Source organism: Phlebotomus papatasi, chromosome 2 (genome assembly GCF_024763615.1).
Source record: "Phlebotomus papatasi isolate M1 chromosome 2, Ppap_2.1, whole genome shotgun sequence".
Taxonomy (NCBI): domain Eukaryota; kingdom Metazoa; phylum Arthropoda; class Insecta; order Diptera; family Psychodidae; genus Phlebotomus; species Phlebotomus papatasi.
Window position 1 is genome coordinate 59,664,894 of NC_077223.1, and position 17,294 is coordinate 59,682,187.

General features: G+C 33.3%; 1 protein-coding gene across 8 annotated transcripts in view; it reads left to right on the plus strand.

Annotated features, from left to right (window-relative positions):
* The window catches only part of LOC129801930 (acid sphingomyelinase-like phosphodiesterase 3b), a 176,543-nt gene that overhangs the window by 9,639 nt on the left and 149,610 nt on the right, over positions 1-17,294 (plus strand). For 6 of the 8 annotated variants that reach the window (XM_055847416.1, XM_055847415.1, XM_055847417.1 and 3 more), the window contains exon 2: positions 14,297-14,987. In XM_055847416.1, coding sequence (XP_055703391.1) covers positions 14,870-14,987 — 118 coding nt within the window. In that variant the 5' untranslated portion in view covers positions 14,297-14,869. Of the gene's footprint in view, positions 1-14,265; positions 14,988-17,294 lie in introns of all 8 variants that reach the window. The other 2 variants (XM_055847412.1, XM_055847411.1) reach the window with 1 other exon arrangement.

A 17,294-nucleotide genomic window follows, 5' to 3' on the forward strand; every position in this document is an offset into this window, starting at 1 on the left:
AAATCGTCCGAAGGGTCCGGAGGTAGTCCGCTTTCCCCTATTACTGTTATCAAGTGCTTTTGCATTATCGACTTTTCTTTGTATTGATTCCTGTCATGACTGTTTTCCCCAGTGATTTAATGAACTTTTCTTCTCCGTGTTTTAAAACCACCAAACAGTCGTGACAGGAATCAATACGGAGAAAAGTCGATTATGTGGAAACACTTGAGAACAGTAAAGTGCTTAAAAAAACATGTTCTTTTTTCATTGGAATAGCAACACTATTCCTTTGTTATTTTTAAAATAAAAAGAAAGAAAAAACGTTTGAGGTAATGCCCAAAATTGTGAAATGATTATGTTTTTTCGTTTAATAAAAATGTAAAAGATGCGTTGATATTATTGGTTAGATCATGATTTAGAGTCGTTATTAAATTTACCGAGTATAGATAAGATAGATAACTTTTTTTTCAATTTGACAAATTCTTTTCATTTTATGACTATGACAATTTTTTTATATTGCAAAATTGTCTGAAATGTAGGCATTTGCTGTTAATCGGTTTGAAGTTTGAAACCGTTAATCGATTTCAGTTTTATTATTAATTTTCGGCCAGTAAAAAGCGTCCCGTCTTTAAATGGTTAAGTATTATAGTCAATATCAATATAGATTTCCCTTTCTATTTTTAAAAATAGATTTGATAAAAGAAGATATACCAAGGTATGAGGCATCCTGATAGCCTACGTCTTCAAAATTCACTAAATAACTTTATCAATTAGAGTGAATTGGAGTTTTCCAATCGCATACAGTTTACTTAATGGCGTCTATATATTATGAGAAATTTTCTCTAGGGTATCTACAATGTGTAGGTACCCTAAGCTAGAAAATTTTATTCTTCCCGGAAAAGGATAATTTAATTAAATATTTCTCGAGCTAGAGACATTCCTATTAATTTACTATATAATCATTGTTTTCACCGGAAAAGCAACAACTCATTTCGCAAACCACTTTCAAACTTTTTTCAGTGAATTTATAAATTTTGAATGACTGAAGCTATTCTGGGATGAATTTTTGGAATCGAAATTACACAATGAATTTTAGGAGAGATTTTATACAATCTCAGTTTTTGTGGTCCGAGGTGAAATGCTACCTCGTTAGATCGGGCCCAAATTTTGGATTTATACGTTTTGACAATCATAGATCACGAATTTCATATGCGACATAAACCGATTTTCGTGCACGTCCGTCCGTCGTATAACCACTTCTGGAGAAAGAACGGAGGAGAGCTATCGACAAGAGGTTTTTGTTAAATGTCGTTGAGCAGCTAGAAGTTGATGATGTCAGATCCACTCCCGCACCTTTCCTTCTTCCATTTTGGAACACCCTCAAATTTTGTTTTCTTAATAACTCAGCCTCTCTTGCATTGATCGTTCTCAAATTTTAGTATGTTAGCTGGGTCCAAGACCTTTCGATTAAAATAAATTAGGCCCCTGACTCCCCTGAGCCGAAAAAAAATTGAAAATTTTTTGTGTTTTGGGAAGCCCTCGTTGAATACTATAACTTTTTTTTGACAACCTATTTTCATCCGATTTAATCGAAAGTCTGATTAATCGAAAAATCGATTTATGAAAATCTAATACCGAATATTTTGAAAACTACACGATGCTTTTTCTTTAAATTTTAATTTGTTGTAGTTCAGGTCGAGTTATATGCATAAGCCTTAGGCTTGAGTCCCTTGTAAGTCCCACATACCTTACTGTTCTGGCTTAGATTGGGCTCAAAACGCGAACTGAGAACAAAACGGATCGAGTAAAAAAGTAAAAGTTATACTGCATAGGGTAAAGTGGTACAAGTTGGACAGTGGTACAAGTTGGACAATGGTACAATTTGGACAGAGCTTTTTATCTTGATAAATTTAGTACTGCATTTTTATTTGTATATTTTTAATGCTTTAGTTTTATAATTTGGTTTCTAGTGCTTAAAAACAAATTTTGTACTGTATTTATCAAGAAAAAAGCCATGTCCAACTTGTACCAGCGAATTGTCCAACTTGTAACACTAATTCCAAATTATACACTTTACCCTATTTCTGGTACATTATAATCAAGGCCAAGATACTGGCAATTTATGGCAAAATTTTGAAGTGAATTTTAAATTTTTCAACCTGTTATATATTTTTTTTGCTGTTTTCCCTACTTACGGAACATCGAATTTGGTAATCGGGATTTAAAGGGCATTCTTTCTAAGAGATTAGTTATTCAAATGGCATATTTAAATAATCCACTCAGAAAAATTTATACACCTTTTCAACGTATTTTTTGCCACATAATTTAGTGTTTACATTCGTGACTTAGATGCTATATCTCTAAAGTACTTTCGCATCGTTTATTTCTTTTACCGGTTCTCAATCGATTTGTACCGATTCATAAATCTCTCAAAAGATTACCCAAAAACTTTTAAAAGTAATAGGATTGATTTTCGGATAAAAATTTTTTATCGGTCATGAACTGGTTCATTATCAATTCAAAACCGATTAAAACCAGTTCAGTTTTATAGGAAATTCCAAGACCTTTCCAGCGAGCCCAAACATGACCCCATCTGTTTGATAAATGCGCTCTCTAGTGTCTTTTTATCCTTTGACCTTGAAAACCCGTTAGTAGGAGTGATACAACGGTACTTTCGTCGGAGGACTAAGAGTCCGCCTGGGTAATCTCTACAACATATCCGAATATGAAAAAAATCGTGGAAAATGAGGGGCATGTTAACGATTCTTGAGTCGACTTACGGGGGAAGGGGGTCCCCCGAAGGTCCCAAGTCGTTATCTCTAACCGTTTGGCCTTTAGAGTTGGCGATGGCCAGACGGACAGACGGACAAACAGCGTGATATTTCTCAGAAATCGTCTGAAACGTCAAGATTTGTTGACAAAAGTGGTCTCTGGGGAATGGAAATTGGGGGGGGGGTGAAAAAATTGAGGGGTTATATGTGGAGGTCAGACTGAAAAATGAACATATCCTATGCTTCAACCCTAGGATATGTTCATTTTTCATTCTGAGCTCCACATAGATAGGGGAAACTGGGGCACCACCAAACACGGGGTACCACCGAACACTAATTTTTATTTCCAAACTACTTGGACTATCTCGACCATTCCTTTAGTGGGCAAGCATCCCTATAGTGCTTAAAATTCCTATAGGTCTGGTCTTACCCTCTGAAGTCGAATATCCGATTAAAAAATCGCAGTGTTCGGTGGTACCCCGTGTTTGGTGGTGCCCCAGTTTCCCCTACTGCTCTCAATGTGGGGTTCGAGTAGTAAAAAATGATTAGTAAAATCAATTGATGGTTGATAAATTTTCAAACGGGATTTTCTCTCTGGGATCAAAATAAAATTTTCCAATTTTCTATGGGAAAATAAGCCTTTTTTTCATCCGGAGTTAATGCATTTTCAACAGAGAGGAAAAATGGAAAACAATTACATTTTACATGGATTAATGTGAAATATCTTTAGGGATATGAAATACAATTTATAGTGCATTCTGTAATTTTACCTCAAAGAAAGTCATTTTTACGAACATGTTGAATTTATATAGAAAGTTCTATTGTGACAGTACATAAAGTAAACAAATATCTAATGTGTATGAGTTTATTTTATTCAATTAAATCATTGTTGTCTAAAAGATTAAATTTACTGAGCTTTCACACATGTAGAGGTTTATCAAGATTTCTTGTAACTTCATTCATATTCATATTGTTGTTTGTCTAGTTCTCTATTTTGTTTGATGCAAGAGAAAAATTGTGATTTCTGGTTTTCCCATGTGAAGAGGAATCCTGGAGTGTTTCAGAGTGGATAGAAAACTTTTCTATGACTCTGCAGAGAAATAATTTTTATTTCTGCATCAAGTATCTCTTTCTGTAGTTTGGATTTTTTTTTGGTTGAAAAACTTGTTATAGAAATATATTCTTTTTACCATTCTGAGGTGAAGACTTTACACAGTTCTAGTTAGTGTAAGCTCGGTAGTTTCTAAAGTTGACAGGACTTCTATTTTCAAAATATATGAAAAAAAATTCAAGGAAAAAAGGGGATCTTTTTTTATTGAATATGGAAGATTGCGCAAAAGATAAAGTTTATGAAGGATATATTTTATTGCGATTTTTTAAAAATATTTTTTCTAAAGTTATTTCTTGGAAAAATTTAAGAAAAAGCAAGGGAGTGATTTAAGTGACAGACCAGCCACTAATGAAATTTTCCTGATTCGAATACCATTTAGGTCATTAAAATTTTTTCCAATTATAAGTGTTCAAATAGGGTCTGGAATTTAGGATTAACTAGGGTAAATGTCCTAATTCAAAACCATTTCCAGAGGCTTTAACTTTGACAGAAGATTCAACACATTCAGTTCATATTTTTTCTGAAGAGAATTAAATAAATTTGCTCCTTGACTCTTCTAGAATGTTACTGTTTAGTGAAAATTCTTTATATATAATTTGAAAACTTCTTAAACACAAGAAAAATACGCGAGTGTAAAATGCTTCTATTGGAAACAAATTAATCCAAATGGAGACATGGTAAAGTTTCTAATTGGAGACAAACAGTATAAGTGAAACCACGACGAGAGGCTTCCAAAACCTTGTTGTGTTGCTCTTGAGTGCAGGATTTGTTCTTATTCCTAGTCTTTTCTCCTTTCCCATCTAAAACAATAAGAAAATCTCTCCAAAAAAAATCGTATTTCCGGGGTTTCCTATTGAAGCATTTGCAGACACTTCAGAAAAACCCTTTTTGTTCACAAAATAGGTAATTATTTCAATTGAAAACTTCACGTACCGTTAACAATAAAGATTAGCACTTAATTTAACTAAAATTATCCAGAAATATGACATAAATGTTAAACAAAACGAATAAACAACTATCACCTCATTGTGTTTTTCATTGGAAAACATGGTCGATCGATGAAAAATTCGATGGTGAAAAGGTACACTTTTAATTTTTCTGAGAAATTAACAAATTAAAATTTGTGAATATGAATAGATTTTCGCTTTATTTGCAGCAAAATTAACTAAATAATGAAACTGTGGTATAGAAAATATATAAATATAATAATTAGTACTGTATTTATCGTGAAAACAATTACGTTTCCATTTGGAGTAGCGAAAAATTTCCATTTGAAGCAGGTTTTTAATTAGCTTAATTTACCCTACTCACTAAGGCAAAATAATAATTGTCTAAAATCCATATTACCAGGAAGGCGTGGTTCTTCTGTTTAATCTACTGCCTGATATTATTATTTTCCATAGAAATTTCCTTTTCTACATATCGTTTTATGCTTCAAAAATTATGATTTATACAAATTTAAATATATAATATGCAAATATCTAAATGATGATGTCCTAGACAATAACAGTAATAGATTTTCGCAAAATTTTCGGTTGAAAACATTTCTTTCATTCAAGATCATTATTTACAATTTTAGTTTGTATTCTTTTTATTTATTCCTCATTAAAAGTTTGAGAGGCAGAACTCAAGTCAAAAGTTTATTCACGGTGGTCCAGTTCAGAATTTATACTTTTTTTTAACTTATTGTAAAGAAAAGAGACTAATGGCATCTCCACAATAGAGAAAGTTATGTCCATATTGAAGACTTTGTTCTACACAATCACAGAGAATTTGCTTCAATATGGACATAAATTTCTCTAGTGTGTAGAGGCCATAATATTCATTTTAAAACAAGATAAAACAAGATTGTATGAAATTTATTTTTAAATGAATTTCATACAATTATTAATTCATTCATCAGTGGGTGATATAACTAGTTCTAGATATTATTCTCTCTCACTGAAATGTTTAAAATATTTATGTCTGAAAAACAATAGTTAAACAATAAAACTTAGGATTTAATAATAATGAATAATAATAATAATTTTTATTTTTTATATAAAGCATGAAATTTAACAATTATGCCCAACGCACAATAACTTTTGTTTGTAAACATGTTTTCAAAATTTTCTATGAGAGAGAGCGAGATGACTAGATCTAGATCTCACTCACTCTCATTGAAATGTCAAAAACATGCTTACAAAACAAAAATTATTGTTGGCTAGTCATTAAGTGAACGTATACAACAATTTTTTAAACTTGTTTGCTTTTAATTATTTTGATTATTATTTTAATAAATTGAATTGATAATTTTTAGATTTTTTTAAACTGTCTTATAGTGTTTTTCTTTTAAAAGAAAAAAAGAGGGTGCTTGGAGCGAAAATGCGGATGAAAATGGTTTAATTTTTTTGCATATGGGCAGAATCATATTGACAGTAAAATGCTCACATGTATTTCGTTAATTTACGCATTTTCATTCCAATTCTTTCGCAAATTCACAATTACCGTATTACCTTATCTTATACTCTGAGGCACTAGGTGAAAATAATATAAGAAAATTAAAGAAATGAAACGAAAATGCGATAAACGGTGAGCAAAAAAAACTGTACGATTAATTATTCGTATAGTCTTTTTCGCTGACCGTTTATCGCATTTTCATTTTATTTTTTTTTAATTTTCTTATATTATTTTCACCTAGTGGTTCAGAGTATACGAGTAATCGAGAATTTCCGTAAGAATTGCAATGAAAATGCGTAAATTAACGAAATACGGTGAGCATTTCACTGTCAATGTGATTATTACCTAAAGCTGAGAGCAAAACCCGGCTATTATAATAGAGAAATACATATACAACAGACTCTTTTTGTTTATAAGAACTCGAACATGTATAAATAAATGATTATTATTTAGTTTTCTTTTAAAGATATATAAAGCAATTTTAGTATTTTCAAAAAAAAACATTTTTTAGTTTATTTAGTATCAAAAATTAAATAAACCCTCCGTTCCGAAAAAAATCGTATGTATTTTTAGTACATTGCTGTATGACTTTCTTGGAAACAGGAGTAGCTTTCTGCTCTAGTTAGAATGAAATTAAGAAAAATACATTAAAGAAGTTAATTAAATTTATTAATTTAAATTAATAGTTGGAATTAAATTTAAAAAAATCTTACCTATTTAAAAATAAAAGGACTCAAATTTTGCTCAGAACTTGAGGGTGGGGGTATGATGTAATGACAATAAAAACCTTTGAAATATTCTGAAAATTTTAAATATTCATAAAAATACTTGCTCATAAAATTCTCAAAGGGAATCGAGAATATTGAGTTGGTCAATTGAGTAGCTTATGGGATAATCTATAGGCAGGAAAACTTATAAAGAAGATTGAAAATAAAAATCAGTGTGCATTGTAAATTTCCCACCGCAATTTCCGCAATGCATTCGCTTCAGTGCATGTTCTTTGAATATGATCCAATATTTGACACTTAATTCACTACCATATGCACATTATTTCATGTCAAAAAAATTATAATTAAATTAAAATATCAAAATACTTTCATTGTTCTATTTATGCTGTACTGTAAATATACCTTTATTTCAAATTTTAAAGTTAAAAATTTAAATTTCCTTTTCTTTATGGTGACAGAAGTTGAATAATTTTTCTGCATTGTATTTTTCAATAATCTTTCCTATTTTGTTCTCATGGTTTATCAGATCTACTGTACGTGCAATTCTCACTCTAGTTTTAATCAATTTTTCCCCATCAGCATCATCATACTAGCGGAATCCCCGTTGTCAAATAACATGGTGAAAATACACGTTAGTGAACACAAATAGAAAGTGAGGCTGATGGGGCGGTTAGTGGGGGTATAGGGGGTTGAGTCGAACATGGCAAACATACAAGTTGTTCATGTTGTTAAATATTAAATTAATCAACATCACACAATGTGAATAGTCGACTTTTATTGTTAGTGTGGCTAATAATATCAATGGCGCGGAAAGTGCTTCATGTGAATTTTAATTTAGTACGCACTCTCCTGTGGATATTTTAGCAAATAATATTCAATTATTGAGCAAATAATATTCAATGAGAATACCCGTCTGAGGTGATAAACGTTCTGTCGGTTGGATATTATATTTTTGATGAACATAAAAAAAAAATTCTCCCTTGACTGAACATTGTGAATTGAATTAGAAAAATTATCCAATAACCTTTTATGTCCACTGATGACTTTTATGGATGACAAAAAAAAAAACGCCCCAGTTGGGTGGGAGCTGGGAAATCATCCCTCTTAACTTTCCAATTTTTTTTCTCATTATTTGTCCAATGCACGCAAACGAGTCCTATTGTCCATATTCTACACTCCTTCTGGAAAAAAAAGAAAATTGTACTCTCCAAGGCATTAAATAATGATAAACTGTCCAAAAATACGTCGCTATTGTTCTTCACATATTACATTTTCAGTATTTGTAAAAGAACTGAAGATATACAAGAAGAGTGAATTTGATTTTTCGCCTCGCAGCCGAGAATCATTTGTTTGTTAGTCTTTTTCATGTATTTTTCCAACTCTCGTCAATTTCCCATAACTCCACCCAAATATTAACTTTAGAAAAAAACCGAGCCTCAATGTAAAATTATCCTTGGGGGCTGAAACTTCTTGTTGCTTGCTTCTTTTTATACAATACAAATTTTTTTAATAACACCATTTACAGGAAATTTGATGCATGTTTCATCAATACAACAGACATTCAAGTTTTTCAACAGAGTATCTAACAATGAATCATTCGAGAAGCATTCACGCCAGATAAGGGTGGATTTTTTTTTAGAATTTTGACAGTTTTAGGAAAAATTGAGGGTTGTCTAGCAATATGGCATAAAATATATTTATTATTGTGGTACAGTTATTTAGCAAAGTATAAAGGCTGAACTGTAATTAATGTTCAAAAGATGTTTCATATTTTGAAAACTTATTTAAAATGAATATAAATCGTTTCGTTCTAAAATGTGTTAAACAATTTATATTTATAAATTTATCTATATAGATCTAAAATATTTTAAAATTATAATTATTATTTTATATCTCGCAAGACGAAAAGAAATCTGGTAGGGGAGGGTGGGCCAGTTCAAGCAGCTGAACTTCTTTTTAGAACGCATTTGTTAAACGAATATGAACCATATTCAAACTAACTATGTTCCATTAGTTTTTCTTGAGTATTGACTATCTGAAAATATATGGAACACCTGCTAAATAACTATTTTACGTCTTAAACATGCAAATTTTCGAAGTAATGCACGCGCGAAAGTGCCCCGTGAAAATAAAAAAATCCTATTTTCATAAAGATTTATTAAACTTCAAGAAGAAGTAGTGAAAAAAAAAACAAATATTAAAATGTCCACATCTTCGTTTTTCCAATTTGAAAATTGATCATGAAAATTATGAATGAAGGGCCTTCCGAAAAGCTAAAACTCTTCAGAACATCGTTTGTGGGATACTACCAGATATCAGAGATATACGATTTTTCGATGAATCAAACATTCGATAAAATCGGATGCAATTGGGGTATCAAAAAATTTGTAGTGTTCCACGAGAACTTCCCGAAACACGGGAATTTTTAAAATTCGAACAATTACAACCGGAGATATGGCCATTTGAAAATTAAATCTTTGATCCCATATAGCTCCCCTCATGGCAGCCGTTATAGTTATGTTACTTTTGTAATCGAAATCTCTTACGGCGTTATCACACTTGCACATTAAAATCTTAATGTGATTCACATTAATTGACGCTTGTGAGCGTCCAAATATGTTATTAGGTGAGATTCTTAACAATCTCACCTACTATAATCCTAACAAAATTTCATGTCTTCCGATCACGCTCAAACTTGGCCAAAATGTGTTTCGCCACTTCCTGATCACGAATATATGGGGGGCTAAGTTACGTTCCCGGCCGGCCGGCCGGCCGTCCGTCCGGCCGTCCGGCCGCTCTTTGGAGCTTAATAGCTCCTAAACTAAAAAAGATATCGACTTGCGGTTTTCGGCAAAGGTTAAATATCGTATGAAAATTGCAACATGGTGCATTGACCCCCCACCCCCCACCCCTCCTTCCGCCATTTTGAAGACTCCCCTTTTTTTGTTTTCTCAATAGCTCCGGCCCTATGGCATCGAGCGGGCTCAAATTTTAGTATGTTATAGCTGGGCCTTAGAGCTTTCCATCAATACCAAACTTAAGGTCCCCCGACCCCCCTGACCCGAGCTATAAGGGTCCAAAAAAATTTTCTTAAAATGGCCATAACTCCGGTTCTAATTGTCAGAATTTAAAAAATGAGGGCTTTTTGGAAAGCTCTCGTGAAATGCCACTTCCTCTTCTAACATCGGAAGTTCATAAAACCACCGCTAGGGGCGCTATTATTAAAAAGAAAATTTTTAAATCTTAAAAGTTAAATAACTCAAAAATTCCTTATGCGATCGGGCTGAAATTTTAGTATGTTGTAGCCGTTGATTATACCTATCAAACAAAAAAACCTTAAGTCGATCCATAACCCCTGACCCGAGCTATAAGGGGTCAAAGTTCGAACATTGACCGGCCTCTATCTCCGGTTCTAATTAACATATCGACATAAATTTTACCTTTTTGGTTTCGTCTCGATGAGCACTTTCAGATGGAAGTTCAAAAAGTCACCACAGGTGGCGCTGTGATAGCGTCAAAATTCATCGAAATTCAAAGTCACTTTTCTCAAAAACGGCATTGTGCAAGTTAATGAAATTTTAGTATGTTGTAGTCCAGTCTAGGACGTTTCCAAAATGGTGCGTATGTGCGCTGTGGTTTCAATAGAACCGGAGATATGAGGGGTCAAAGTTCACAAAATTTAAAAAATCATATCTCCGGTTCTATGTGACCGATTTTGATGAATGAGGGCTTAAACGAAAGATCTCACCAAATACTACAACTTTCTAGAACATTTGAACTTCGTGGGACCAACACCAGGGGCGCCACAGTCGAAAAACGAATTTCAATATCACATAACCTCAATTATCTCGACTGTCGCTGAACCGATTTTGATGATTGCTTAGACATAATTGTAGAGGACATTTGTCTCTACATTTCGTCCATACATCATTTTCCGGTCAGACTACGCTATCACTCCGATTTTGCCGTTTAAGTGTGAAAAAATTGATTTTTCCCTTAATAACGCTTTGAAATCACTCAGATGCCAATTTGACTGCCTCTACTCCACCAAGACACTTAAAATAGGGTTTTAAATGGAAAATCCCACAGAATACAACAATTCTTTGATATAGTTGAAGTTCAACAAATGACTACTTGGGGCACTTTGGATGAAAAAACGAGTTAAGAAACAAAAAACCTCGATTATCTTGGCTTCTGAGTAATCGATGAGATCATGTTCTATGGAAAAATTATAGAGAACATTCTGGTCTATATTTCACCCATATAACACTTTTCTGTCAGTTCATCCAAATCCTTGATATTTTGGTTTAAATACAAAATTTGTATAATTTCACGAATTTTATTCAAGATAACTGAATGGCGTCTCCCTACTTCAGCATCAAATCGAATTTGCATGCACTCCGAGTTAGTTCACGTTAAGAATCTCACCTACATAAGCCGGTTAGGATTATCTGTCCCTTTGTGTCTTTGAGTCACTTAATATTTGGGGTTTTTCTATTTATTGATAAAGAAGTGAACTTGGCCTGCAAAAATAAGTTTAAATTTACCTAAAGCATAAATATTTTTCACATTAAAAAATTAAAGAGAAAATCGCATTAATTTTTCGCATTAATGCTATAATTCAATTTACATCAAATTTTGCGGGCCAAGTCTACCTTTTTATCAACAAATAGATCAAATTTTGAATATAAAATGATTCAAACACACGAATTACACATTTGGATTCTCACCAGCGACAATTAATGTGAATCATATTAAAATTTTAATGTGCAAGTGTGATAACACAGTTAGACTCAGCTATAATGTAGTAAAATTTGAGATCAATCGATGCTACAGGGGCTGATTGCGAAAACAAAATTTAAAGGTGTTCCAAAATGGTGGAAGAGGGGGGTGGATCTGACATCACTTATTTCTAGTTTCTCATCGATATTTAGCCTTTGCCAAGCTATTGAGCTATCAGGTTTTTTTTTTTGATCTGTTAGCTTTTAGTTAAAGCTTGGTAGAGCACTCGTCTAGTGTATTTAAAAAACTTAAAAAAAGAAAAACTTTAAAAATACTTATATGCCATTAAAAATTCATGCAAATAATAATTTCAGGACAACTGGGGTAGCATCATACAATTTTAAAAGGTGATTTAAGTGAATTTTAGAGTAATGCTGTTTAGTTAATATTTTTTGAGTGTATGTTTGGGTTCGATCAGAAGGCGTTCCCACGCAAGATCCGGAATTTGATTCATCCACCTTGTCCTAGGTCTTCCCTGGGATCCAGGTCTCCTCACAATGGCTTGCATAGCTTTCCTGTTGAATCTTTTTTTGTTCATGCGTTGAACATGACCATGCCATCGAAGTTGTGATCTCTCAACTCGAAGAAGCAACTCCTCGACTCCTAGCTTCTCGCGAACGGCTACGTTCCTCACTTGATCTCGACGAGTGATTCCCTAAACCGCCCAGAGGTACCTCATCTCGGCAGCTTGTACTCGTGATCTTATACTTTCGGTCATTACCCAAATCTGATGACCGTAGGTGAGAATAGGAATAAACACAGCTTTGAATTGAAAATCGATAATTTGGCTAAACGACTAAGCTTGGGTTTCCTAACCACGCTTCTGCCAAGCTCCCTCATAACTGCAGAAGCTTAACCGATTCGCGATGAGAGTTCTGCGTCCATCCTACAATCACTTGTAAACAACACACCGAGATTATAAATTACAATTCAAGTTAATTTAGTTCAGCTAGGTAGATGTAGTAATTTTCGAAATTCATGCATTCATAAACTGATCATTTTTTTTTACTAAGGATTGGTTTTCAAGCTTCGCACATACACTGGCTTCATACATTTGATATTTTTCACTGGTGGCAGCCAAAATCCCGAAAGCCAAAATCCCAAAAGCCAAAATCCCGAACGCCAAAATCCCGAAAAACCCAAATTCCCGAAAGCCAAAATCCCGAAAGCCATAATCTCGAATATTTAAAATCCTGAAAGGGATGAAATTATATGGAGGAAAATGTTTAGAATAATTTCCAAAAACACAGAAGATTTCCCTTTGCCTCCAGCAAGCGCGGGTGCAATCGTGGTAGTAGCTATGATACTTTTAAGAATTCGGGATTTTGGCTTTCGGGATTTTGGTTTTCGGGATTTTGATCGTGACCTATTTTTCACATGTTCCTTTAATGAATTTAACCTATTTTTTTCAGGAAATATGTGACTTAAGACTAGCTATTAAAACATATTTACTATTAGGTCAGATTCATTAAATGAATATGGAGTAAATCGTAAATATGAAGTGGTTGAAGCCAGAAGGCGAAGCCTGAAAGCTGTCCCCTACACATACATCTTATCTCTGAACTCTTATATCCTATCAAAAAATCAGTGTTCGGGACTTCCTATACACGGACTTACCCCAGTTGCTCTTATGTGAGAAATAATGTATCTGTTATTGACTCAAACAGAGGTTAAAAGGACAGTATTGATGATGCTGAGTTATCATTGAAAATTAGAGCCCTTCTATTTATAGATTGCACTTAAAAGCTTTCTCGTAGTTAAGTTCTTGTACTATGTAGATAAACTTGAATTATTTTACGTTTATGGTACAATGCTTTTCACATCAATTTTCTCCAATGCCTAAAACACCCATGTGATGTCTTTAAAATCCCCTTAAAAGTCATCCTCAATTTCGTTGAATTATCATGTTAGATAATCGGCAGTTCTGGTAGCTCTGAAGTGTTTCTAAAAGCCCATAAAAATGCCTTAGAGAAAAAAGATGTTTATTTTCTTTTTGCCCTAAAAGACACCTTTGAAAGTTTTGCAATGTTGATCGTATATATGGATATTGAATTAACCTTGTGGGAATTCGATGGTCCCATCGTTGAGCTCTCTGTTACTGTGGTGAAAGGTAGTCCTAGGCATGGGTTCATCCCTCTCTTGGGATTTATACGCACCCCATTTTGACCTACATCGCTCAGCTCCTCCAACCATCTGGGGCTTCCTATTTTTTTTTCGTAGGGTTGGCAAAATATGAAAATAAAAACAAATGTGCAGTATACATTGTGATAAATTGTGAAAAGAGTGAATTGAGCATGTTCTTGCTATTTCTCAACTCGTCTCCTTTTTCCACCCCCATTCGTTCCACTTTTCACAGAAATTTTCCAACATAAGGAAATGTGTGTGTGTTAGGGGTGGTTTTCCTGAGTTATCACACCTCGAGGATTTTTCATTTCGTCTATCCAAACAAATCCAGTTCATCGAGTAAATTATTGCCATTTCCTCAGTCATTTGCCAAAGCATCTCCAGGCAACTTCCACCCGGATGGTGATGGTGTTCCAATTCAGTGTCTCGATAGTGAAAGTGGTGGATGATGGGAGGAGTGGTACGAATGAGAAAGTGTTGTGATGTTTTAAGAAATTAATGCAGCAATAATAGAAAAAAAAACATCGTTATTTCTCATGAAATTCAAAAAAAGAGAAGGGGAATCACGAGTATTTCAAATAATCCTTCAGCAGTGTTACAGCACGTCTTAAAGACGTGATTAATATTAAAAGAAGGAGTCATGTGCTTCATCTCGAGCTTATCACAGTTTTTCATGATAAGACGCATGTTGTAGGAAAATGTGCTTATGGAGGAAAATGTGAAAAGTACATAACGCTGGATTATTAATTAAAATTAAGAAATTAAATTAGGGGACATTCCTTAAAGACATCTTGCTACTTTTTAGCCTCACTCTAAAGCGTGGGGTGTGCTTGAGATAAATTTTCCAGTGTATAACAGACACACAAAGCAACAACAAAAAAAATTTAGCATCATTGCTCCAGCAACTTCATCTGGTTGGTGGATACCGTGAGAAAATGGAAAACTCCAAAATGGCCCTCCAAAGGACACTTACAGCCACCTTCAGTATTACCTCAATTATATGGATATGGCTTCTCATCGCAGCGAGAGTACCAACAGCACGAGCTAAAATTGGTAATTATTGTATCTTTTAGCAGCATTTTTTCACCTTAACTATCCCCCACCTCAGAAAGCTTCCTCTCTTTCTTTTTTTTTGGTAATTTAAAAGCTACAGATAAAGTAACTTAACGTCATGGGAACTGTGATTCTTCCATTGCAAATTCGTTTTATGAACCAACTTTGGGTTTGGGGTCAAATCCTTGAAAACTCCTTGATGGGTTTTCAAGTTAAGTGCGGTTTTGGAACGTTCTTATAATGCTATTTTAATGAAAAATGAACATGTTTTTTTTAATAGTTTACTTTTCTCAAATGCTCCTGCATTATCGGCTTTTCGTTGTATTAGTTCCTAACTAAATTATTTTGAAGATAAAATTCGGACAACGAATTTTCAAAATTCTTAAAATTATAATCTAAGTTCGCAAATAGCATAAATGCGTGATGGAAAACTTAACCAAAATCAGTTTTTCAAAAATTAGACCTTAAAACAAATTACGTTCATTGAAGAAAGCTGAAACGTTTAAGACAAATTATCAATATAATCTTTTTCTAAACTAAAATAAAACACATTGTAGGGTAAGTGTGCCAAATTTCGGTATAGTTGCATGCATGCGTTAAAGTCCCAAGTTTGAAATGTAATATTTTAAAGAGTGTTGCTTGGAACCTTGCAAAGAGTTTACCATTTTTATTTACTCTAAAATCATTCTTAATACATTTTAAAATGAATAGAAATATAGACATAACTTTGGTGCCCCATTTCGGCCACCTTTATACTCATAGTTCCTTGCCCTTCGGGAATTCTTCCAGTAGTGTCTGTTTGACGTCATCTCGTTTGTCGAAGCTACATTTTTTGTTATTCTTTTGCATTGTATAATCTCTAGAGTACGTAAAATCTAAAATTTCATGGAAATTCGTGGAACAAAAAAGGGTGGCCGAAATTGCAAGCTGGCCGGAATTTGGCTCACTTACCCTAAACGGTAGGCTGTCTGTGCCGGTTTTTATAGTTTGTGATTTTAGAATCACGGACATTTTAAAATTGATTTGAAAAATATGAATCCAATCGGAGATTATTGATAGCACCGCAGCATTGCAATAGCTGTGATTTTAAAACAATCACACCTAAAAGCTTTCCTGAGACAAATGTTTGAGCTTCTATATGTGAATTTTTATCGTTGGTAAATCGCTTTTCGACACATCAACTTCTTCCCCTGGCACTTCAGCATTTCAGGGCTTCTCATCGCAAATATTTCCTGCCATAATATGTCATGCTACTGTTTAGCATGTCCCCGGAGGATGAGACATTTTTGAGTTTTAGAGAAAGTTTTCTGCTCCATTGACATCCTGAAGCGAAAGAAGAGAAAGTGGTGAATTGAATTTTATATATTGCGCATTTTTACATAATATTTGGTAGGTGCCTTTGGAAATGAAAGCACTGATTTAAAGTAACAGACTAAATTTTACTTTTTTGTAAATTAATAAAAATTTGACATTTTTGATAATTTATGTGATTTTCCCATGCTAAAGATATATCTTTACGTTAAATTGTTTTTTTCCAATTTCGGTGCTCTTAATTAAGGATTAAAATTCCGCTTTAACTTGTTTGTTGCATATAAGTACCGAAAAAAATATCGAATGGAGGAGTAAAATGTTGTGGAGTGAGTCCCTAGCAGATTGAATAAGTTATGTAATCGAAAACTTTTAAATTTCTTTACATACCTATAAGGAGATTGCATACCTATAGTTCAAGGATTTTGATAGAATAATTATAGAAAATTATTTACACAATATGAATCATTGGACTCAATGAGCAACCCAAAATTCGGAAAACTTGACACTTAATCACTTTTCTAGTAGAGAAAAATAAATACTTGTACAAATTACAACTCTTTACTGCAAGTGGAATTCATTACTATTTCCACATAGGGGCCACTTTTATTGAAATAGTGAATTTTACGTTAATTATATTGCTGGGTAACATCCTCAAAGAATGTAAATGTTCTTTGATTACTTGTTTTTGTAGTGAGCCATTAGTAGTGCTATCATTGGGAGCTTTTATGTATCTCCCCTTTACACTGTTAAAAAAATTAGTCCGTATTTTCTACAATTCTTATATTTTAGGAATTTTCTGGGTCAAAATCTATGAGGAATTAACAGAAATTAATAAAATTCATAGAATTTTTCTTTATCGAAAATACTAATTAGGGGGAAATCAGGTAGGGGAAAGCGCGCTACCTTCGGACGATTTATGCTTCGGACAAATCATTTTTTTTCAATGTGTTATAAATGAATTTGATCCATTATAATATAATATTTTAATAACAAATT